This window comes from Cetorhinus maximus, chromosome 23, assembly GCF_964194155.1.
Source record: "Cetorhinus maximus chromosome 23, sCetMax3.hap1.1, whole genome shotgun sequence".
NCBI classification, from domain to species: domain Eukaryota; kingdom Metazoa; phylum Chordata; class Chondrichthyes; order Lamniformes; family Cetorhinidae; genus Cetorhinus; species Cetorhinus maximus.
The window spans coordinates 54,430,995-54,455,948 of NC_135901.1; the positions used below are offsets into that span (position 1 = coordinate 54,430,995).

The following is a 24,954-nucleotide window of genomic DNA, read 5'->3' on the forward strand; positions in this document are numbered from 1 at the left end:
ATGGACGTCCAATCCCTCTACACCTCCATCTGAGGGCCCTTAGCTTCTTCCTTGAACAGAGGCCCGAACAATCCCCATCTACCACTACTCTCCTCCGTCTGGCTGAACTTGTTCTCACGCTGAACAATTTCTCCTTTAACTCCTCTCACTTCCTCCAAATAAAAGGTGTGGCTATGGGTACCGCATGGGCCCCAGCTATGCCTGTCTCTTTATGGGGTATGTGGAACATTCCTTTAAGACTCTCCTTAAAACCAACCTCTTTGACCAAGCTGTTGATCATCTGCCCACGTGCTTCAGTTTTAAATATTCCAGTATACTTTGGAATGTTTTGTTATGTTCAGCGTGCTATATAAATGCAAATATTGTTGTTGATTTGGACATATAATATCATTGACTGAAAGTCCTGTAACTCCTTCCCAAACAACTTTCTGGGAGCATCTTCACCACTGTGGCTGCAACGGTTCAGGAAGAAGGTCCACCAACACCTGACCAACACACAACTGGGGAGTGACAATATCTGCTGGTCTTGTTAGTGACTTCCAATTACCAGGAATGGAGTTAACAATAAATCTCTGATAAAAATAAGCGATAGAGATACTTGTTATTAAAACAATGCTCTTAGATATAATGGACAGTGCCTGCTCAACAACCTGATCACCCCCAGAATCTCCCTCCCATCACATTCTCACATTGGAAATTGCTGGGCCCGATTGGTTTTCAAAGTCCCCGGGCTTTAACCCAGCAGTTTCTCCGCCAACTCCTCTCCAGCTCAAAACTGTTGAAACAACAAACTCGATTTCAAACTGGCTCCTAATTGGCCTGTCTGTGTTTCTAGACTTGGCTCCATAAAACAATAAATCGAAAGCAACGATCTGCAAGGCTGGATCTGAAGTTAAGAGATAAAATATTTTAAATATCCAGCAGGTTAGACAACATGAACAGATGAAGAAACAGAAGTAGGTGCTCAGGTCGCTGACCTGCCTTCAGACTGCACGAAAACTTTCGGCGACGTCCGCCAACTAATGGCGGGCAAGGTTCCCATAATGCTATGCGCCCCAGAAACGGCTCTATCTAAAAGTTGTTCATTTCCTGACCGAAGGTCGGTTGCCGCAATCGGCAGGTGGCAACTATGGCGCCGGGAGAGTCATGGAGGAGAAGAACTGCAGCAAAATACAGGAGGACGATCACCCGCCATTATTACAGAACAATAAGCCGCGCATCTGCGCTTGCGCACCCACACCAGGGCCGGGACTAACAACTGTCCCGCATCCAGAATCACCGGGACCTGCAGCCTGGAACTGGGAGTGGAAGAAGCGGGAAGAATGAGGAGAAACAATATAATCCAACACTGACAGCAACCTCCAATCCACCTCCATTCCCGGGATAGTGAGGCAGAGTTTAGAAACACTCACCAACACGATTCCAGTCAAACTTCCACGAGGAAAAGAGGGAGCAGTGACTGTGCCTGCTCTGATATAGCCCCAGACCTGTCACTCAAACCCCCCAACTCCGCCCAGTTCACAGCTCAACCTACCAGCTTGCAGCTTCCTGCACCTTGACACCGCCCGGTCCAGGTGTGGGACAGTCCAAGGTGAGTCCTTCGTGTGACCAGGACAGTGGGGGAGGGGTGACCTCCCACCCTGTGCTTTGTCCCAAATGGTTCCATCCTCCCCTCCCCCAGGGCCCACTAAACACTGCATGCAGACGGCTGATGGACCTTGGGGATCCTCACTGACTTGCACAGGTACATTATGCTGCTCCCCACGCCCGATACACTCTGTAAACAAGTTGCTTTTCTTTTTTTTTCTGCTGTCCCTTCGCGGAAATATCTTGTTTCATACAAGTTTTGTTTAAGACTTGTTCAATCTTGTTTAATTGCAGGGCTATGGGGCAAAGGCAGGGACGCGGCTTAGGTAAATTGTCCCTTCAGGGGCCTAATACAGACACGACTGGCTGAATGGCCTCCTTCTTTTGCTGCAACCATTCTTTGATTCTCTGACTTGTCTCTATCCCGCTGCTCCATTGAAAGTGAATCCCACCTTCTGCTTTTGTCCCTGGATCCCTGTTTAACCAAGTAATTATCTCTGCCCTCATTTGTTCCTTATTTCTTTGAGTCCTAGTTTTCCTTTCTTATTTCTCTCATTTTCTTCACATTGCATTCAGACTGTTGTTATCGTGCCATTCACACCTAATCTAGAAACAGCTTTTGTGTTTTTAATTGTCCCATTACCACTCCCTTTGACCTTGCATCATGAAACCTTTTGTCAGTTAATCTCTCTCGCCCTGCAGCCTTTCATAGCCCTTCCTTTATGTTCCTCTTCCACCTCCCCCCTTTCAATGGCTCACAGACCTGAAACGTTAATTCTGTTTCTCTCTCTACAGAATCTTCCAGACCTGCTGAGTGTTTCCAGTTTTTAATCTTTTCATTTCATATTTTAAGCATTGCAGTAATTTTCGTTTCTCCATTCCAAGCACTCTACCTGACATTATTAATAATTCAATTCAGTTATTCATAAATTAATTTATCTGTACTTTATGTCTTGAAAACTGATTATTTATTGACCTATTTATCAGTTATCAGTGTCTTTAAATGTTACAATTTCACAACTCCTCACATTTTCCCCACACTTCCTGGCACTAATATTAAATCCTTAGTAATCTTAAATGGAAGGGTCAGCCCAGCATTGACAGACCAGTCAGTTTAACCTCTGTGTGGGAAAGCATTTAGAAGCGGCAATTCAGGTCGAAATTAGGTCACTTGTACATTTTTTTCAGGACAATTGTGTTGAACTAAATTTCTTGAGTTTTTGATAAGGCAACAGAGAATGATGATGAGGGTAACACGGTTGATGTGCACATGAACTGCTAAACGGCATTTGATACAGTGCCAAGTAACGGGCTTGTTAGCAGAGTTAAAATCCATGGGGCAGAGGCAGCATTGGCTGTGTGACAGGCAACAACATGCATGGTGAACGGTTGCTTTTTCAAATTGAGGAAAAGTATACAGCGGGATCACAAGGGGTCGGTGGTCAGACACTGATTTCTTGATATATATTAATGATTTAGACTTGTGTGTGCAGGGCTGCATTTCAAAATTTGCAAACGACACCAAATTTTCAAGTTGTGTTTACAGTGGGGAGGGTGGTGATAAACCTCAACAGGACGTAGACACGATGGTGGAATGGGCAGACAGGTGGCAGATAAAATTTCATTCAGAGAGGTGTGAAATGATTCATTTTGGTAGGAAGAACAAGGAGAGGCAATATAAAATAAAGGATACAAGTGTAAAAAGGTGCAGGAGCAGCGTAATCTGGGGCTTTATGTGCACAAATCATTGAAGATGGCGGGGCAGGCTGAGAAAGCAGTGAATAAAGCATGTGGAATCCTGGGCTTTATGAATACGGGAATAAAGTACAAAATCAACCAAGTTAGAATAAACCTGAATAAAACACTGCTTTGAAGCCAGCTGCAGCATTGTGTCCAATTCTGAGCTTTAGGAAGAATGTGAGGTATTAGAGAGTGTGCAGAATAGATTCACGAGACATCGGAACTTCAATTAGGCGAGGTGAAGTTGGTTTGTTATCCTTGGAAATGGGCCGTTCTCTTACATCTTTTTTGGACCCTCTGTCTTCACTTCCTTCCGAAATTGCAGCCATTCAGTGGCGGTGGTGTTAAAAACTTTCTTTCATGGAATGTGGGCAGGGCCAGCATTTGTTGCCCTTGAGGCAAGTGCTTGCCACACCATTTCAGAGGGTTATTAAGAGTAACCACATTTCAATGTGGATCTGGAGTCACATGTAAGACCAGGTAAGGACGGCAGATTTCCTTCCTGAAAGGACATTAGTGAACCAGGTTGGTTTTTATGACAATTGACAATGGCTGAATTGTCGCCCTTATTGAGACTCACTTTCAATTCCAGATTTAATAATTATTTTAAATTCCACCAGCTGCTGTGGTGGGATTTGAACCCCTGTCCCCAAAGCATTAAGCTGGTTTTCTGGATTATTAGTCCAGTGACATTCCCACTGTGGCACCGTCTCCCCCAATATATATTTTTATTTATTTTTAGCCAACAGTTGAGTATTTGTCAGTATTTTGTTCCATGTGGTTTCTATTCTGAGTTTCTGACAGTTTCTGTGCCAAGTGGACGAGGTGTTTAAAGTTCATTCATTTGCCCCTTTTCCATCTCCAGGTCCGGGAAAGACACAGAGAATAATGTCCCCTCATTAAGTATCTATTGACGATACTGAGATGGACAATTTCCACTCCCCATCTTTCCGGTGGATAATGGATGTTCTCTTATGTTCAGGTTTCTCTATAATTTGATCACTAATTTTATTGAGTTTTTATTTTTTTTTTCCCCGAGACCCAGACCCAGGGTAACGGCCGCCATCCTGTTTCAGCAGGGAGCAGGGCGCATGCGCGGCCTTCTTGTGGATGTAACAGTGAGTGAGTCCATGGGACATTTACATATTCAGGGTGAGATGTGCTGATCCTCAACCTCTGGCGATACTTCAGCCCCACAATCCTAATCTCTGGCTGCCCAGTGTAAGTGGGGGTTGGGGTGGGGGGGGGGGGGGCGGCGGGTGGGAGGTGGTGGGTTTGTTAAATCAGAGAATCTTCTCCTGTAACTGTTCATGGGCCTGTTTAACACAGGGATTTCTAGATCCAGGACGGGTCTGGTCACACTGGCTGCCGACCACTCTTCCATGGTCTTGTCCGTGCCCGGGTGTCCCTGGTGAGGGAACATGCAGTATCCACCGGTACGCTTGATACCTCCCACAACCGGTGGGCACCTCAGGGTACAGAGTGTCTCATAGACACTGGAAACAACATCCTGGTTGAGTTAGGAAGGTTCCCTTTGCTTTTGTTGGGACTTTGTTGCTGATTTGAGCTTCTTTCAGTTTGATTGAACCACATGTTTGGGTGAATAATGTACCAAAGAAACTCGAATTTTCTGCTTTGAATTTCTATCCTGTACATACAGTGAATATTTTTGTAAACTGCTTTTACAGGGTACAAGAGGGAGATAATTTGCAGATTGGAAACTCAAACCAAACATCACATCAAGATCTGACAGTGTCACTCGATTCAGCAGGAAACATAGAAAATAGGAGCAGGAGCAGGCCATTCGGCCGTTCGAGCCTGCTCCACCTTTCATTCTGATCATGGCTGATCATCCAACTCAATAACCTGCTCCCACTTTCTCCCCATATCCTTTGATCCCTTTCGCTCCAAGAGCTATTTGTAACTCCTTCTTGAAAACATTCAAGGTTTTGGCCTCAACTACTTCCTGTGGTAGCGAATTTCACAGGCTCACCACTCTCTGGGTGAAGAAACTTCTCCTCATCACAGTCCTAAATGGTCTACCCCATATCCTCAGACTGTACCCCCTGGTTCTGGACACCCCCACCATCGGGAACATCCTTCTGCATCTCCCCTGCCTTGTCCTGTGAGAATTTTATAGGTTTCTATGAGATCCCGCCTCATTCTCCTTCACTCCAGCGAATTTAATCCTAACTAACTCCATCTTTCCTCATATGTCAGTCCTGCCATCCCAGGAATCAGTCTGGTAAACCTTCGCTGCACTCTCCCTATAGCAAGAACATCCTACCTCAGATAAGGAGTATAAAACTGCACACAATATTCCAGGTATGGTCTCACCAAGGCCCCGTATAATTGCAGCAAGACATCCCTAATCCTGTGCTTGAATGCTTTCGCTATGAAGGCCAACATACCATTTGCCTCCTTTACCGCCTGCTGCACCTGTATGCTTACCTTCAGCAACTGGTGTACGAGGACACCCAGGTCTCGTTGCACATTTCCCTCTCTCAATTTATAGCCATTCAGATAATAATATTCCTTCTTGTTTTTGCTACCAAAGTGGATAACCTCATATTTATCCAAATTATACTGCATCTGCCATGCATTTGCCTACTCACTCAGCTTGTCTAAATCACACTGAAGCATCTCTGCTCCCTCCTCACCGCTCACCTTCCCACCCAGCTTTGTGTCATCTGCAAATTTGGAGATATTACATTTAATTCCCTCATCTAAATCATTGATATATATTGTGAAAAACTGGGGTCCCAGTACCTATCCCTGCGCTACCCCTCTAGTCACTGCCTGCCTGCCATTTGGAAAAAGACCCATTTATTCCTATTCTTTGTTTCCTGTCTGCCAACCAGTTTTCTATATCTCTCAATACACTACCTCCAATCCTATGTGCTCTAATTTTACACGCTGATCTCTTATGTGGGACTTTGTCGAAAGCCTTCTGAAAGTCCAAGTAATCCACATCCACTGGCTCCCCCTCATCAACTCTACTTGTTTCATCCTCGAAACATTCCAGTAGATTTGTCAAGCATGATTTCCCTTTCATAAATCCACGTTGACTCTGTCCCATTCTGTCACTTTATTTTTCCGAGTACTCAGCTATTAAATCTTTTATAATGGACTCTAGAATTTTCCGCACGATTGACGTCAGGCTGACTGGTCTATAACTCCCGACGTTGGACCTGAATAACATTGATCTTTGACTGTGGAAGGAGAAATATTTGTCTCTTCTGTCTGTGGGAAAAGATTTCAAACGTCAGTGTGATTGGCAAAGCACCGAGACACAGACACGCCCGAGTGAGAGTGCTCCAGTGAACTGACTGTGGAAAGAGCTTTAATCTGTTACACTACCTGAAAAAAACATCTCACCATTCACAGCGGGGAGAAACTGTGCAAGTGTTCTGTGTGTGGACAAGGATTCAACTGATCGTCCAATATGGAGAGACACGGGGACACTGACACCATGGAGAAACCGTGGAAATGTGGGGACTGTGGGTTAGGATTCAGATCCCCATCTGAGCTGGAAACTCATCAGCGCACTCACACTGGGGAGAGGCCTTTCATCTGCTCCGAGTGTGGGAAGGGATTCACTCTACGAACCCACCTCACTTCACATCAACTTGTTTGCTCAGACATGAGACCTATTGAATTTTGCGACTATGAGAAGAGCTTTAAAAGCAAAAGGAATCTGCTGATACACCAGCGAGTTCACACTGGGAAGAGGCCACGAACCTGCACTGACTGTGGGAAGGGATTCACTCAGTTAAGTACCCTCACTTCACATCAACTTGTGCACTCTGACAAGAGACCTTTTAAATGTTCTGACTGTGAAAAGTGCTTCAAAAGCAGAAAGATTCTGCCGGCACACCAGCAAGTTCACACTGGGCAGAAACCATTCAACTGCTCCAAGTGTGGGAAGAAATTCACTCAACTAACCCAGTTCACATCACATCAACGTGTTCACTCTGAAAAGAAACCTTTTAAACGTGCCGACTGTGTGAAAAGCTATAAAAGCAAAACGGGTTTGCTGACACACTAGCAAGTTCACACTGGAGAGAGGCCTTTCTCTTGCTCCGTGTGTGGGAAGGAACCCCTCCGGCTGACACACCAGCGAGTTCACACTGGAGAAAGGCCATTCACCTGCTCCGTGTGTGGGAAGGGATTCAGTTATTAATCCACCCTGCAGACAGACCAATGTATTCACAAGTGACTCCCGGGGTTGGATTCTGCTGTTATTGTTGCTGCAAATCACATCCAGGACTGAACCATGCTCTTTCCGACAGTTGGGGTTTGTTTCTGCTGATGTTAATAATCCCTGTCACTGGGCTGGAGTTTAATATCCTGTAGAAAGCTTAAATCAATCAGCTTTATGTCAAACATTGTCGACATATTAGTCAAGGCATTGAATGCAAGAGCAGGGATGTTATGATGGAGCAGTATAAAGCATTAGTTAGCCCACATTTGGAGTACTCTGTGCAGTTCTGTTTGCCACACTATAGGAAGGATGTGATTGCAATGGAGAGGGTGCAGAGGAGATTCACTCAGGATGTTGCCTGGGCTGGAGAGTTTCAGCTATGAAGAGAGACTAGATAGGCTGGGGTTGTTTTCCTTGGAGCAGAGAAGGCTGAGGGGGTACCTGATAGAGGTGTACAAAATTATGAGGGGCATAGATAGGGCGGATAGGAAGACATTGTTCTCTTTAGTGGAGGGGTCAATACTCAGGGGGGCATAGATTTAATTTAAGGGGCAGAAGGTTTAGAGGGGATTTGAGGATTTTCTTTTCACCCAGAGGGTGGGGTCTATCTGGAACCTGTCGGTGAAGCCTACATTCCATGAATGAATTTTAAAAGAAAGACAACGCTTTCATCCCAGAAATCAGCTGAGTGAACCTTCCCTGAAATGCTTCTAATACAACTCTATCCATCCTCAAGATTACCCATAACTATGTTATCATAAGGTGCGAATGGTATGAGCTGGAACTTGGTCTTTTTTATTTTTCAATCCATTTGCTAACAGAATCTGACCCTCCCATCCCCAGATTCAGACAATGATTAACTGAGACTCAGTCTCTAATGGCGGCCTTAAAAGTGGATAAATCCCCAGGCCCAGGTGAAATGTGGGACTCAGTGCCTGAGGGAGTGGTAGAGGCAGGAACCCTCACAACAGTTAAGAAGCATTTAGATGAACACTTGAAACACCACAGCTTACAGAGCTACGGGCCAAGTGGTAGAAAATTGATGAGAGTAGATGGGCTTTGATGATGACCACTGCAGGAATTCACCAAGGCTCCTTCGTCAGCACCATCCAAACCCATGATCACTACCATCTAGAAGGATAGGGCAGCAGATAGATGGGAACACAACCACCTGGAAATTCCCCTCCAAGTCAACCATCATCCTGAATTGGAAATATATTGCCAAACCTTCACTGTCGTTGGTTCAAAATCCTAGAAGTCCCTTCCTAACAGCATTGTGGGTGTAGCTACACCACATGGACTGCAGTGGTTCAAGAAGGCAGCTCATCACCACCTTCTCAAGTGGAACTAGCGGTGGGCAATAAATGCTGGCCCAGCCAGCGAAGCCCATATCCCATGAATGAAGAAGAAAAAACAGGGCATGAGTGATTATTGTGGCCAGTAGAATGACACAACGTTTTAAATTATCAATACAGTAAGACCTATTCCAGATAAAAATTGTCTCTCAAACATTCAGGAAAGAATTAAACACCTTGAACATATCAAAGTGAGTCAAATTAATTTGAAGAAGGAAATAGAATCTGGATTTAGAAAATATCCACGAAGAGGATGTAGGTTAACAGAGAGCTGAAGAATCCTTAAAGTCTGTGCATGAACTTTTGTTTGAACCAGGTGTAATTACAACATGTCAATAATTTAGAATTGTGTGGGATGATCAGCAGATGGGGAGGATGAATCTAAGTTGATAGTTATCACATTTTAGTGGAAAAGTTTTGACATTTATTCTTGGTGGCAGCTCAAGTGTTTGTGTAGCTGATTCTGATCATTCTAGTAGCTTTAGTATGTTATCTACAGTTTGTCATCAAGAAATTAGGAAAACAAGCTCGTAGCTTAGAAATAGTGAGGTTAGTCAGAAATCAGTTGTGAGAAGTCAGAAAGGATATTCCCTTCTCAAGGTGGAGAGATCTGTGAGAAATAATTGTCTAATTAACTTTATAAAATCTTCAGAAATTTAATGAACATTACAGAAATAGTTCTCTCTCTATCTTCCTTGTTTAGGAAGAAATATTCCTGGGTTGATAAACATAGGACAACGTACCCTTATGATAACTCATCGGGATGGTCTCAGTAGTTAGGGGATGGAATTTATAGTGGTGATTGAAGACAATGGCTTTTGTCTTCAATTTTTAATTGGAGGAAATTTCTGCTCATCCAGTACTGGATGTGGGATAAGCAGCTTGATAATTTAGTAACAGTGGAGGAATGGAGAGGGATGGTGGTGAGGTAGAGCTGGGGGTTGTCAGTGTACATGTGTAAACTAACACGGTGCTTTTGGATGACGTCACCTAGTCGTAGCATGGAGATGGGAAATAGGAGGGGGCAAAGATAGATACTGCTTTTAGGATGGGTCAGGATGGTGGATTAAAAGGTGAGAGGGACAGTACCAGAAGAGAGAGACAAATCTGTGAATAATATCAGGTAACATGGAGAAGTTGGGTGATCAGTAGATCAGTGAGAGTGGGGTCAGTACAGCAGAAAGTGTGTCTCATGGACAAGATGAGCACTGAGAGGGCATGAGGGGAGATGGGAGAGAAACTGGAGAAAATGTGGGTTCAGGGTTCAGACAGTTTGTCCCGGTGGGCTAGTGGAAGGGAGGGAAGCATCAGAGGCAGCTGATTGGATTTTCTCAATCTTAGTGACAAAGAAGCTCCATGGGCAGAATTTTGCCCTTGTTGTGCGGGCTTGGCGGGGGCGAGTGGGGCAGTCGGGAAGCTGACCGCTGCCTGCAATCAGGCCCGGAAGGCAATTTCATGCTGGGGGCCAATTAAGGCCTGTGCTGTGTGAAACGTGAGCAGCAGTGCTCAGCGCTGCCTGTGCGGGCGGGGGGAGGAGTGCGAGCTGGGCGAGTGTGACCTTTGTGCATGCACGTGAGAGCGAGCTACATAATCTCCCTGAGGCAGAGAGCTGTCTCAGGGAGATGGATTGACTTGAAAAAATATAGACATAAATATTTTTTACAGGTTATGAAACATGTCCCCTCATGTCACTCTGTCACATGAGCAGGAAGATGTTCTGAATTAATAAGATAAAAGCAAAATACTGCAGAGCAGTACTGCTTCAAGGTAGGCATTCCTGGAAGAGAGTGGCAGTGAATTAAATAAGATAAAAGCAAAATACTTTTGCAAAAAAGCAAAACTCTGTTTGTCTCTCCAGAGATACTGTCAGACCTGCTAAGTTTTTCCAGCATTTTCTGTTTTTGTTTCATGCTTTGAATTCAAGTGTAAAATTTGATTTGCTTCAGGTGACCTCGTCCCGCCCGTGGATGAGGTTTCCTGAAAAAGGTAAAGGCCGCTTGGCCTTTTCGCCCGCCCGCCAACCATTAGGTTCGATGGGCAGCGTAAATTTGAATTTAATTAACTTCTTAGTGGCCTTACAGGTTTCTTAATTGTTCGTGAAATATTGCGGGACTGCGCGATGACGTCGGGACTCTCGCCCCACCGAGCGTAATTTTCTGCCCCATGAGCTCCTCACACTTGTTGTTGGAGGTGAGGATGGCGGAGACGGGGGTGAGGAAGACCCCTTCAAAGGGAACTAACTTGTGTCTGAGAGATTAAAAACACTTGACACATGGTGAGTTTAACACAAAGATGATTTATTTGACTTTTATCCAGGATATTACTCCCTATAACTGACCTGGAGTTTATTAACATCAGCAGAAAGAGACCCCCATGAACATGGTTCAGTCTTGGATGTAATTTCACAGCAAACTCCAATCACTGCAGTTACTTGTGAACTTGCTGGTGTCTCAGAAGATGGTATAAGCGAGTGAATCTCTTCCCACACCCGGAACATGTGAACGGCCTCTCCCCAGTGTGAACCCGCTGGTGTGTCAGCAGATGGGATGAAAGAGTGAATCCTTTCCCACACATGGAGCAGATGAACGGCCTCTCCCCAGTGTGAACCCACTGGTGTCTCAGCAGATGGGATGACTGAGTGAATCCCTTCCCACACACAGAGCAGGTGAATGGTCTCTCCCCAGTGTGAACTCGCTGGTGTGTTAGCAGGCTGGATGACTGAGTGAATCCCTTCCCACACTTGGAGCAGGTGAAAGGTCTCTCCCCAGTGTGAATTCGCTGGTGTTCAGTGAGTTGAGATGATCGCCTGAACCCAATCCCACAGTGAGAGCACCTGAACGGTCTCTCGTCAGTGCTCACACGTTGATGGTGCATCAGTTCACCAGAACTTTTATAGCATTTCCCACAGTCTGGGCATTTAAAAGGTCTCTCATCAGATTGAACATGTTGATGGGACATCAGATTCCCAGGACTTTTATAGCATTTCCCACAGTATGGACATTGAAAAGGCCTCTCCCCAGTGTGAACTCGCTGGTGCATCAGTAGGTTGGATGAGGTAGTGAAGCCCTTCCCACACTGGGAGCAGGTGAATGGTCTCTCCCCAGTGTGAACTCGCTGGTGTACAGTGAGTTCAGATGATCGCCTGAACCCAGTCCCACAGTGAGAGCACCTGAATGGTCTCTCGTCAGTGTGAACACAGTGATGACGCATCAGTTCCTCAGAACTTTTAGAGCACTTCCCACAGTCTGAGCATTTAAAAGGCCTCTTATCAGTGTGAACTCGCTGGTGTGTCTTCAGGCTGGATGACTGACTGAATCCTTTACCACACTCAGAGCAGGTGAATGGCCTCTCCCCAGTGTGACTGCGTCGATGAGTTTCCAGCTTAGACGGGTATCTGAATTCCTTCCCACAATCCCCACATTTCTGTGGTTTCTCCCCACTGTGAACGGTGCCTTTTCCTTCCATGTTCAAAATCCGATGATATTTAGGTTACGATAAATCTTGCGACTCCGTCAGATCCTGATGTGATGTTTGGTTTCAGTTGCCCGACTGCAAATCCTCTCCTTCTAATACCCTGTGAAAATGATTTAAAACAGAAAAAAGGGAGTGAGGGAGAACCCACAAATACACAAAAGCAGGTTGTGAAATTGAGCTGAATGAATCTGGGAATTTGTGGGGCCGGCACGAGGAAAAAGTGACCATGAAAACTACTGGATTGTCATAAAAACCCAACTGGTTCACTAATGTCCTTCAGGGAAGGGAACCTGCCATCCGGTCTGGGCCTACACAAGACTCTGGCCTACCAGGAAGCAGAGGGTGAGAGAGGTGGGAGAGGCAGGGGGTGAAGGTATCTGCAACACAACAAGAACTTTAACAAAGTCTCCAGAAAACTCAACCTCCACCACCTAAAGGACCAGGGTAGCAGGTGTATGTGAACACCATCACCACCAAGGTCCCCTCCTAGTCACACACCATACTGACTCGTCTGACATCCAGTACTGGATGAACAGAAATTTCCTCCATTTCAATATTGGGAAGACTGAAGCCATTATCTTCAGTCCCCGCTACAAACTCCACTCCCTGACCACCGGCTCCATCCCTCTCGCTGACAACTGTCTGAGGCTGAATCAGACATTCATAGAAACATAGGGGCAGGGCTAGGCCATTCAGCCCATCGAGTCTGCTCTAACATTCAATCTGATCAAAGTCCTTTCCCACACTCTCCACATATCCCTGTATGTAATTGCTCAACCTGTCATCCATTCCTTTGTTCCGTCTAGACTTAATTATCCGAACATAATTCTGGCCGGCCTCCCACATTCAGCCTCCCTGTAATCCAAAACTCTGCTTACCCGCACCAAGTCTGGTTCACCCATCACCCCTGTACTCATCGACTTACAAAGGCTCTGGGTTAAGGAGGACCTCAATTTTAAATTTCTCATCCTCGTTTTCAAATCTCTCCATGGTCTCTCCCTCCTTGCCTCTGTAATCTCCACCAGCCTCACAGCCCTCCGAGATATCTACACTTCTCTAATTCCGACCTGCTCAGCATTCCTGATTTTTACTGCTCCATCTTTCGTGTCTCCCCCAGCAGCTGCCAAGGCCACAAGCTCTGGAATATCCTCCCGAAACCTCTCCGACTCACTTTCCCCCTTTAAGATACTCCTTAAAACCCACCTCTTTAAGTAAACTTTTGTGCATCTGCCCTGATACCTCTTCATGTGGCTCCGCGTCAAATGTTGCTTTCTAACACTCCTGTGAAACACGTTGGTACGTTCCATTACACAATAGAATTAATGAATTACCATTTCAGGGTGGGCAGAATTTGATGGTCAATATAGGTGCCAAAGTGGAAGAGAAATGGACTATAGCACAGGAAAAACAATTCCTGAAAGATAATGTGGGAAGGTAAAGCTGGTGCGCCAGCAGCACGTGGTCAGGGGATGGGCAGCAGTGGAAACCTCATTTAGACACAGTGGACAGAAGGAACAGTAAAATCCTAAACACAGTTAAAATACACTCATAATTAGTGACAGAGAAAGTTAGATAATAGCAGAGAGGTGATCAGGGAGGGCAGAGGTGAAACAGAGCAATGGATGGACATGGATTCAGATCCACAGTAAAGGGATCACACCAGTCCCAGAGCCATGAAACCTCTCACAGATAACAGAGCACAGCACTAAAAGCTCTAAACTGTGGATGAATAGTCAAGAATACTCAACTCCGAAACAATTTCAGTTTTTAAATTTAAAATCTCCTGCTGTAAAGATATCAGAAGCATTGGAGTCAGAGAAAAATCTCCCAGTGGAGGAAATACCCGGGGAGCGGGGTGATGTCACCGTGTAATTGTCGATTTGAGATGATGTCACAGACACAAACACAGAACATCTGGGTCTGTGATGACCAGTGATCACCACACATTATGAAGGATTTGAGGGTCCTTGAGAGGGGGCAGACGAGATTTACCAGAGTGGGTAAGGGATGAGGGATTTTAGTTGTAAGGTTAGTTTGGAGAAACTGGGGTTGTTCTCCTTGGAGCAAAGTGGATTGAGGAGAGATTTGATGGAGGTGTACAAGTTTATGATAGGTTGAGATAAGATAAAGATGTTCACATTAGTTGATCATAAAAGGATTACAGACATAGATTTAAGACTTGAGGCAAGATCTACAGGGGGCCTGTGAGGAAAAAATTTTACCCAATGAGTGATTGAGTGGAACTCAATGCTTATGCTCAGAGGCCGATAATATTCAGGTCCTGATGAATCGAGTGATTCTGTCCGATCTTGATGTGATGTTGGTTTGAGTTTCCCGTCTGCAAATCCTTCCCATTCAACATCCTGTAAAAAGATTATATAAAAAAAATCCATCCCTGTCAGTCCAGGATAGAAATTCACAACATTCTCTCCTCCTGCTACCTGGACCAGGATGACCGCGCATGCGCCCTGCTGCACAGCCGCTCCGCCGGGCCGCGCAGAGGGGGAAATTCAGCCATTTCCGGTCTGTTCGCTGCAAGCGCGGGGCCGGTAGTTTCTTATTAAGGCTCTGCGGCCTGCACCAAGTGTTTATGAAACCTCCCTACCCACTCCGCTGGCTCCATTCGTCCCGCCCACCCACTAACTCTGTTTTTCTGCTGCAGTCGCCATTTTCTCACCAGCTCGCAGGCACCGGTCACAGGACAGCACTGCGCATGTTCAGATAGGAGACCGCAATGCGCAGGTGCCAATTACACACCACAATGCGCATGCGCGAGGCCTTGGCGTTCTGGATAGGACACTTTCTGCCCCGCTCTGAATGCTGGGTGACAGATCCGCCATTGGAGACCGATATTCTTGCATATAAAATTATTTTTCATGTTCCGATGATGATCGGACGCTTAGAGAGAAAATTTAAAATTATTAATTCTATTAATTGAACAGTCAATGTACAAAGGCTTCCACCAAAGTTCTGTCCTGGGTGTAATTACCAGCAGAACAAGCCCCTGCAGTTAGAGGTGAATTCACTGGATTCTCAGCAGTCCGGGTAAAGAAGTGATTTTTCCTTTCATACGCCGAGCATTTAAACTCCGTCTTGTCAGTCAGGACGTGACTGTTTTGAATTAAATCCTTTGAACTTTTAAAGCTGGATTGTTAACGGGTGGCCAAGCTGAGAAAATCCCTTCGCAAAGTTTTGTCCATCAGATGTGACTGCTGCTGTGTCAACTAATGAGGTGATCGAGGGAATCCATTTCCACATTCAGCTGATGAATTATGTTTTCATAGTGTGACTTTACCCAGGATTGTCCAGCTCAGACTTGGATCTCTAATCCTTCTGGCAATGAGTTCTACATTCTACTCAAAGAAAAGATAAAGGCGATGCTATAACTCTGAAATAAAACACAATATTTTGGAACTAAAACAGCTCTGGTGGCATCGGAGGTCTGTGACCTTTCAGCAGAACTGTACTGAATCAGTGCACAGACCTGAAAACATAAATTCTGGTTCTTAATCCACAGACATTCCCAGTAATGCTGAGTATTTCCATCATTTCCTGCTTTTATCTCTGGTTAAAGGCGTTGCCTCTGAATTGGACATTGGATTTATTGGTGACTAATTTACATTGATTCTTGTCTATCCGCAAGTGGAAACATCTTCCAAACCCCTTTCCAAAATTAATGGCTTTGCTGAGGTCATCCCTCACCCTTTTCTCCACAGAAAGCCTTTTTAACCTGTTCAATCTCTTTTGAATTAGATAACTTTCCAATTTTAGCATAATTCCAGTAATCGTTTCTTGCATCTTCTCCAGTGCTCCGAGATCCATCTAAGTATATAATGAGGGAGCTAATCTGAGACTTAAAACTCATTATTTCCCCCAAATGCCTGTATGTTGGTAGGATCAGTATTGCAGTGGGAGAGAAGACAATGGTTTCAAGCTGTTATTTCCCAACCTCTCTTTCAGCCATTTTCCCACGAGCAGAACTTAAGATGAAATGAACACAACCAATGGAAAGATTTAGAAAGTGGCGTGTTACTTTTATTTGTGACTAACTCACTCTTGCATTCTGTAAATACTGCTCGGGTTTTTGTGAATCAGATATCATCTACCTGCGATTTCCTGAGCCCGTGCTTGGTGCAGTGGGAGATTTGGACCCTGTTGCAGTATCTGCATCCCAGAGAAGGGCTGTAACCCGCTGATTGAAACTGCAATTGCCACTTTCCCCTGCTGGCTGTTGGAGAGCAATGGGCCAGATAATTGCAGCTTTCTACTTTTCCCTATCTTACTGCAGAGCTGAAGAAGAGCGAGTACTTGATGGTTTGTTCGAATACAATTACTTGATAGGTTTCTAATGGGTTAGATGTAAGTACATGGGAGATGTAATTGTTTTCTAATCAGAAGCCAAATGGCAGCAGGGGGACAGATTCATAAATCAAAGAAAGTAGCAACACTCCCGCTGAATCCTCAGTCAGGTAAACGCAGCAACATGTAAATGGTGAGAAAATATTTAGTGATACAAGTGTTACAGAATCAAATTCATGAATATGTCTAACCAACATTAGTAACCCCAGCACTGACAAAGTTCAATCAACACAGCCAATAAATACTGAAAACTCACCTCTTCACAGATGCTGCCTTGCCTGCTGAACATTAACAGAATCCTCTGGGTTTATTTTACTATCTTTTCACATATGTAAACAGTCTCCGAAAAGACTACCAAAAATTGCTAATAGCGACTTTGTTACAAGTTACCATAGAGAGTATTGGGAAAAGTTTTCAATAAGCAATTATCACGCCTCAGTTAAACCTCATTAGCTACAATAGCGCCACTACACAAAGCTAATGGAGTCTCCCCGGACAAGCGGTGGTCTAGCAAACGCAAACTGTTCACACTTCTGGTGAGCAAAATGAATTGATTTCAGCACATTGCACATTCTCGCCTGGGATTGAGTTTATCAGTTATAACTTATTTTCCAAAATTATATCAGCAGATTGAAACATTATTTACCAGCCGGAATGTTGAAATGAGAAGGAAAGGCTTATGGGATGGGAGTATGCTAATCCTGCTTCTAATACCTTGTGAAGTGAAATGATGCCCTGTCTGCAGGGAGCACGTGTCCAAGCTTCCCAGAGGGTAGTTTAAACGGTTGTGTTAATCCGCTATAACATAACTAATACTAACACCACTTTGAACGTTATTTATAAATAATAATTTTAGAAAGCTCTGGACACAGTAATGGCTCCTTGTGCATTGTATCCAGTTCAGACTCAGTGAGGGGCAGTGGGAGCAGGGAGGAGAGAGTTTTCTGCTTCATGTTGATACATTGTACCCAGTTCAGACTCAGTGAGGGGCAGTGGGAGCAGAGAGAAGAGAGTTTCCTGCTTCATGTTGACACATTGTACCCAGTTCAGGCTCAGTCAGGAGGAGTGGGAGCAGGGAGAAGAGAGTTTCCTGCTTCATGTTGACACATTGTACCCAGTTCAGACTCAGTGAGGGTCAGTGGGAGCAGGGAGGAGAGAGTTTTCTGCTTCATGTTGACACATTGTAACCAGTTTAGACTCAGTGAGGAGGAGTGGGAGCAGGGAGAAGAGAGTTTCCTGCTTCATCTTGACACATTATACCCAGTTCAGGCTCAGTGAGGGGCAGTGGGAGCAGGGAGAAGAGAGTTTTCTGCTTCATGTTGATACATTGTTGGGAACTGGACAGGGCAGTTCTGATGAATCATGCACCTCCAGCTGCTGATGCTGCTGAACATTTCCAGCTTTGTTTTTTTGCTTTAAAATTTCAAGATGCATCTTCTGCAATTGTTATTTTTACAGACTTGTATTTCACTTGATCCCAGCCTTGTTTTCAATTTGTGATTAGTAGTTTTTCAGTTTTGTGTATCCATGCACAGAATGTGAGACAGCATTTATTGCCAATCCCTACTTGCCCTTGAGAAGGTGATATTGAGCTGCCTTCTTGAACGGCTGCAGTCCTTGTGGTGTAGGTACACCCACAGTGTTGTAATTATGATACAACCTTTCAGAGCCAATAATTAAACTTGGCTCAAATATGTTAAGTGGAGAAATGAAAGCAATCTGTTACTTAAAAGGTACTGAAACACGATATTTATTCATGTGCTGATATAATACGCGTCTATTTCATTGAGTTTTTAACCTGTGTGCGCTGCTCCACCTGTGTTTTCCAACCCATCTTTTGAAGACTCCAGTCGAGCAAAGAAAGCGATCAAATTTAAATCAGCAACCTCGAACTTTATATTCACCCCCTTTCAGAATCAGGTGATTTTTTTTCTGCTAAGCAGACTTCATACAATCCAAAGAAAGACATTTTATTAAATGGAAGTGACTTCCATCCCATCTTAACTGGATATTCTTAATGGTTGCACACATGTCTTCAGAACGCTGTGGCACATTTGTAACATTTAACTGTTAAACTCTGAGTTTAAGATCACTGCTCTAAATGTAGAAATCCAACTAAGATGATAGTTGTAACTGTTTGTAAATATCAGGCTCCAGGTCAGTAGCTGGAATTGTTATATTTTAGATTTTGTATGAGTAACACATTGTGACAATTGTTGTGTGATGTTTGATGTGTAACTTATGGACACTGGCTCCAATACTTAATGCATATTTGTAAAGTTAAATACTGGTCTGTTTTATAATGATTCGTGCAATAACCACCTAGTGTTCGTTTTCTTATTTTGAATGCAAAGTTGCGGCTGTTTTCAGGATGAGCTGTCTTTCTAAAGCCGGGACATCCATACGAGTAATCCAGAGGCCCAGGCTCATGCTCTGAGGACACAGGTTTAAATCCCATCACGGCAGCCGGTGGAATTTAAATTCAATTAATAAATCTGCAATCACAAGCAATGAGACTATCATCAGTTTTCGTTAAAAACACATCTGATTACTCATGTCGTTTAGAGAAGGAAATTTGCCATCCTCACCTGGTCTGGCCTACAAGTGACTGATTAATAACAATAAATAAGATAAGTAAAATAAATAAAATAAGAATAAGAAAAAATGCGCTAAGTAACTGATTTCCTGGTGGTAATTTAACTTGGAATCACCATGGGAGATATGAATAATTAACACATTCCCATGACATCTCAGTTTACCAAAGTCTGTCCCAATCCATGTGAATGATAAATGGGTTCTCACAATAGTGGGAGGCCAATTTATTAGTGAAGCTTCATCTACTATACCCAATATTTCATGCTGCCATTTATCCATTGATGCGTTTTTGACATCCAAAAGTTTCAGAAATATTACCAAACAGAAACAGACTGTCACCTCCAACAAGTCGATGTTTAGATTCCCCAACAGAATTAGTCCTAATCTCACAGACCCGCTAATCCACCACGCTCTTTCTCCCTTTGTCATCCCATCACCTTTTTAACATGTTCTTCTATGTTGCCCTGGTCTCTGCTTCAATCATTGACTCTGTCACTACATTTCATAGTCTCCATGGGGAAAACAACTCATCCAGCTCAGGAATAGAGCCCAAATGTTCAAGTATTTCTCCCTAGCTGTACTTCCACACACGAGGCAGAATGCCACTGACTGAGCTGGATCCTTTCTGTCCCCTCAGCTCCAATCCCACCGTGTGGAGCTGAACAACAACAATTTTCACTGATTGACATTTAATCCAATAAAACACCGCAAAGCACTTCACAGGAGCATTTCCAAAGTTTGATCGTGACCCACCCAGAAGGAGATATTAGGATGGGTGGCCAGGAACGTGGTAAAAGGGGTAAGTTTTAAGGAGCATCTTAAAGGAGTGGAGTGAGAGTGGACAGAGGTGGAGAGTTTGAGGAAGTGAATTCTATCACTTGGAGCCTCGGCAGCGGAAAGTGAATGAAGGATGAAAGTGAGATGAATTTTATGCCGAGGGTTTAATAGTGAATTGACTCTAACTTTCTGAAATGGTCTGATCCATTTTTCAGAAGTGAATCAAATCGCGGAGTCACAGGAAAGTACAACGCAGGAGGAGATGGTTTGACCCACTGTGTCTACAAGGGCAGTGCAACCAGTCCCACTTCCCCACCCTTTCCCCACACAGAAGGCAGAAGGCGTCTTGACCCACTGTGCCTACAAGGGCAGTGCAACCAGTCCCACTTCCCCACCCTTTCCCCACACAGAAGGCAGTTTGACCCACTGTGTCTGCAGGGGCAGTGCAACCAGTCCCATTTCCCCACCCTTTCCCCACACAGAAGGCGGTTTGACCCACTGTGTCTACAAGAGCTGTGCAACCAGTCCCGCATCCGCACCCTTTCCCCACACAGAAGACGGTTTGACTCACTGTGCCTGCAAGGGCAGTGCAACCAGTCCCACATCGGCACCCTTTCCCCAAACAGGAGGAGATGGTTTGATCCATTGTGTCTGCAAGAGCTGTGCAACCAGTCCCACATCTGCACCCTTTCCACACATTGCTGCAGATTTTCCTCCTTCTCGTCTTCTCTTTTCAAGGCTGCAATTCATTCTGTTTGCATCATTCCATTAGGCAGTGATTTACAATAAATCACTTTCAATTTTAAATAAAACACCTTATTGCCTCTGGTACTTCGGATACTAATCTTAAATCGGTGCCATCTGGTTATCGACCCTTCATCCATTTGAAGTAGTTCCTCTTTAATTTCTCTATCTGAACCTTTCATGATTTTAATCAGCTCAATCACAATTCCTGTTTTTCCTTCTCGGCTTTAAGAAGAACAACCTCAGATTCTTCGGTCTATGAACTAAACTGTACTTCCTCATTTCTGAATTTGAACGCGGGTTTGTATCGTCACAACCACGTTTTCTCCATTTGCCATTTGGGGAAAAAAAACAAGATATTTCTTAGCTGAAGATTTAATGGATAACAGCAGCATTGGCAAATTTTAGGGAATATTTTCTGGCAGTGAAGGAACACATATAAAAGCCTGGAACTGTGGGGCAGCCAATATCCAAGGGGATAAAAAGAGAAAATATTTGGCTGTTATCGATCTTCCGTCCTCTCATACAATTATTACATGTAGTAACTAATTACGCCACAGGAACATGTACCAAGGTGAGTTGCAAGATACCCGAAAGCTGGTATTAACAAGCTGAAGATTCAGTTTGTTGCCACAATAATTGCAGTTGTCCTCATTCCGTTTCTGTTACTGATGGACAGTGATAAGATGCAAGGCACAAGGAATAAACTGACTAAAGGGATGATGCTGCGAGGCTAAATGTGGGTGGTAAAGGTTTTTCTGCTTGATGTTCAAACCGGCAGAAATATCACTCCTGATCAAACAATCACAGCCGCTATTTCAAAGCAGCATGCCAAACCGAGAAGTGTAACTTCCTATAATTTTATATTTCCCAACAGCACAGTTGTTTTTTCACGCTCATTCTGCCATTTTATAATCCAATCCAGCGAAATATATTTTCTTACCTTGTATCCTGTTCGTTTGAAGTCAAGACATAGAGCAAATTCACTGAGTTTTCTTGTCATTTCTCGAATGAGATTTTGAAACCAGGCTAGTTGAAGGACACTTTTTTCGGCGCCAATCCTTCACTGTCTCTCACTGTTTAAAACAGGCACTGTTATCATCAGCCTGTTATGTACATTAGATAAGAAAATAAGAACTAGGAGCAGGAGTAGGCAATTCAGCCTCTCGAGCCTGCCTTGCCATTCAATTCGATCATGCCTGATCTCATTTCGGCCTCAACTCCAATTTCCCGCCCTCTCCCCATAACCTTTCAACCAGTTACTAATTCAAAATCTGTCTATCTCCTCCTTAAATTTATTCAGCGTTCCGGTGTCCACTGCACTCAACCCTTTGAGAAAAGTAATTCCTCCTCATTTCTGATTTAAATCTACCACCCCTTAGCCTAAAGCTATGGCCTCTCGTTCTGGACCACCCCAGAAGGGGAAACATCCGCTCCACGTCTACTTTGTCTATCCCCTTTAGCATCTTATATACCTCAATTAGATCCCCTCTCATCAGTGATGAATTTCTGCCATGTGTCCCCTTGTCGGTTTCACAGGAGATGCAGTGATGAGGTTGGTCGGTTTTGGAAATTGAAAGTTGTACATGAACAGCTTGAACAGCAGGTCGAACAAGTACCAGCTCAAATTGACAGAATCAATATAAATTGCTGTGAGGAAAAAGGCGGAACTCGTTAAGTTGCTCTCCCACAGAGCCGGCACGGACAAGATGGGCCCAATGTCCTCCTTCTCTGCTGCAGCCATATATGATTTTATACTAACAACATCATCCTGTGCATAGGGCCAGTGGTCGTGGCTGAGTGGTTCAGGTGATGGAGCCCAAATCCATTGGGGTTTCCCACTTCTCATTATTCCTGGTTTTAACTCTGTGTCTACAGAGTTAATTGTTGGTTACATTGAATCAAATCGATCCAAACGCTCGGGAGTTTTCCAATTTCTGTTCATTCACGAAACTTGCAGTTGGAAATGGAACAAAAACGGAACCAGGTTGGTGTGATGCTTGCTTTCTGGATGTTTGTCTCTCCTTAGAGACAAACCCTTGTCCTGTGTCACTCTCTGTGTATATGTCTGTGTGTGTTCCTCTGTGTGTGTCAATGTGGTTCAGCTCCTAGTTTTTACCATCCAAACATTATTCACCTTAGTTCTGTGGCTTCATATTAAGATGGTCCAGATGGAAAAAAACAGAGCAGATTTCAAAGATGCAATAGAATATTTATTTCTGTTTATTTTTGAGTGAAGAATGTTCAGCTACTAAATGTCCAGATGCTACAAAGCGGAGGATGATTGAAGATTTCACATATCTTATTAAGTAGCTGAGAATGCTCGAGGGGCCGAATGGCCTATTCCTGATCATAATTTTGCATATTCTAATTCAGTGCCAATGCCAGTCAAGGTAATGGTTGTTTCTGCTCTGACTGTGCTTGAGTGGCCGAGTGGACCAAGGTGCTGTTCGAGGTACCTGTGATTTGGGCTCCACTCCCGCGGTTGTTAAACTTTCCGGTGGTGTGTTTTTGAGAAGCTTCCAAAAAATCCTCCGTGTGGCTAGGGGACGGCTGATCTGTGCAGTGTTGCATTTTGGTTTGGAGAATGGGGAGAGACAGTCTAAGTTGGGTTAATGGCCGGGACTGAAAGTCTTTTTTCTCTGTTACTCCCTGTATCCATTCTATTATTTTATACAAACAACATATCAATTTTACAAAGTAGTTGTGGCCAAGTGATTTTAACTGACGGTCTGCAGAATTACTTATCGGTTACTTGGAATAAAAACCATCCAAATAGCCCGTGTTTCTTATTTCTGTTCATCTGCAAACATTCCCTAAATTCGCAGTGTGAAATGGAAGAGTAATTGACCCCTCCTGATCAATCAATCACAACTGCTCTTTGACAGCAGCACGCCAGGCCGAATGGCCTCTTTCTTTCCGGTAACGTTCCATAACTTTATGTTCCCCAATGCCACGAATGCTCTTTCCCGGTTATTGTGCCATATTATAACCCATTCTATCGACATGTACTTTGTTACCTTGTGTCAAGACCAGCAGTGAATTCAGTGAGAAGGTTTCTTCTCATTTCTAGCAGGAGATTCGGAAGCAGACCAGTTGAATGACAGTTTAAATGGTTCCAGCCCTTCACTGCAGCTCATTGTGTTTTTGAGTGAAGCTGATTTCTGTTTATTACAAAGTGCAGGATGATCTGATTAACTGACGGAGCTGGCTCCAGATTCCGAATGGTCTATTCCTGCTCTGTTGCTTTTGTTCTATTTCAACACCAGGTGAAGGAAATGATTAACAAAATCAGCGATGTGGCAGCGTGGCCGAGCGGTCTAAACCGCTGGATTAAAGCTTCAGTCTCTATGGGGGTGTGGGTTCGAATCCCACCACTGCCAAATATTTAGCAGCCACTGATGGACAAGCAGATATCACCTCATATTCAGTGTGTTTCCTTGTATTCTGACAGGAAGAACGAGGAGACGATAGAAATATGGGTAAAGGCGGGATGTGGAATTGTTGCTGAGTTGCTACCAGAGGGTCGGCAAGTGAATGACCATCTAATGTATCCGTCTGTGACTTTATACAAACAGCAGTGATGTCAGTGTCGGTCTGGTGTTCACGGCGGAGAGGATAAGGGGATGGAGTTGGAATCCTACGGGGTCTCCTCACAGAGGTACAAATCCGACTGGCTCCAGTTCTCCTCATTCCTGATTTTGATAAGATGCCCGTGGAATTAATTATTGGATAAATGGCATCAAAAACAGACAAACACTCCCATGGTTTCTTCTTTCTGTTCGTCTGTGTGAGTGTCAATGTGGTTCAGTTCCCCAAGGGAATGGACACATTTTGAACAGAACAAACTTTATTCACATTGGTTGTGCAACTTCAGGTCAAAAAATATCAGGGTGAAAGGTACAAGACGAACTTATCTTGTTCTTTGCGTGTCCCATTACAATAAAAGCTTATATTTAGATAGTGCCTTTAATGAAACCTCCAAAGATGGCTCACAGAGCCATTATATAAAAGAGTCTGACACTGACACACATAAGGAGATGTTAGGCCAGGTGACCAAAAGCTTGGTCAGAGAGGTAGGTTTTGAGAAGAATCTTAAAGGGCGAAAGTGAGGTAGAG

At 44.1% G+C, this 24,954-nt stretch overlaps 2 protein-coding genes and 1 non-coding gene across 3 annotated transcripts in view; 1 reads left to right on the top strand and 2 right to left on the bottom strand.

Annotated features, from left to right (window-relative positions):
- The window catches only part of LOC144698049 (uncharacterized), a 76,314-nt gene extending 64,389 nt beyond the window's left edge, over positions 1-11,925 (bottom strand). Inside the window, exons 1-2 of the mRNA XM_078569982.1 lie at positions 11,754-11,925; positions 11,318-11,669 (exon numbers count right to left, since the gene is read on the bottom strand). Of these exons, the coding sequence (XP_078426108.1) occupies positions 11,318-11,669; positions 11,754-11,925 (524 nt within the window). The remainder of the gene's footprint in view (positions 1-11,317; positions 11,670-11,753) is intronic.
- Positions 1-24,954, top strand: part of LOC144698562 (uncharacterized) — a 1,040,782-nt gene that overhangs the window by 777,152 nt on the left and 238,676 nt on the right. The window lies entirely within an intron of this gene.
- On the bottom strand, positions 17,059-17,198 carry LOC144698602 (U4 spliceosomal RNA). The gene has a single exon (XR_013580545.1). It is a non-coding gene; the product is annotated as a U4 spliceosomal RNA (small nuclear RNA).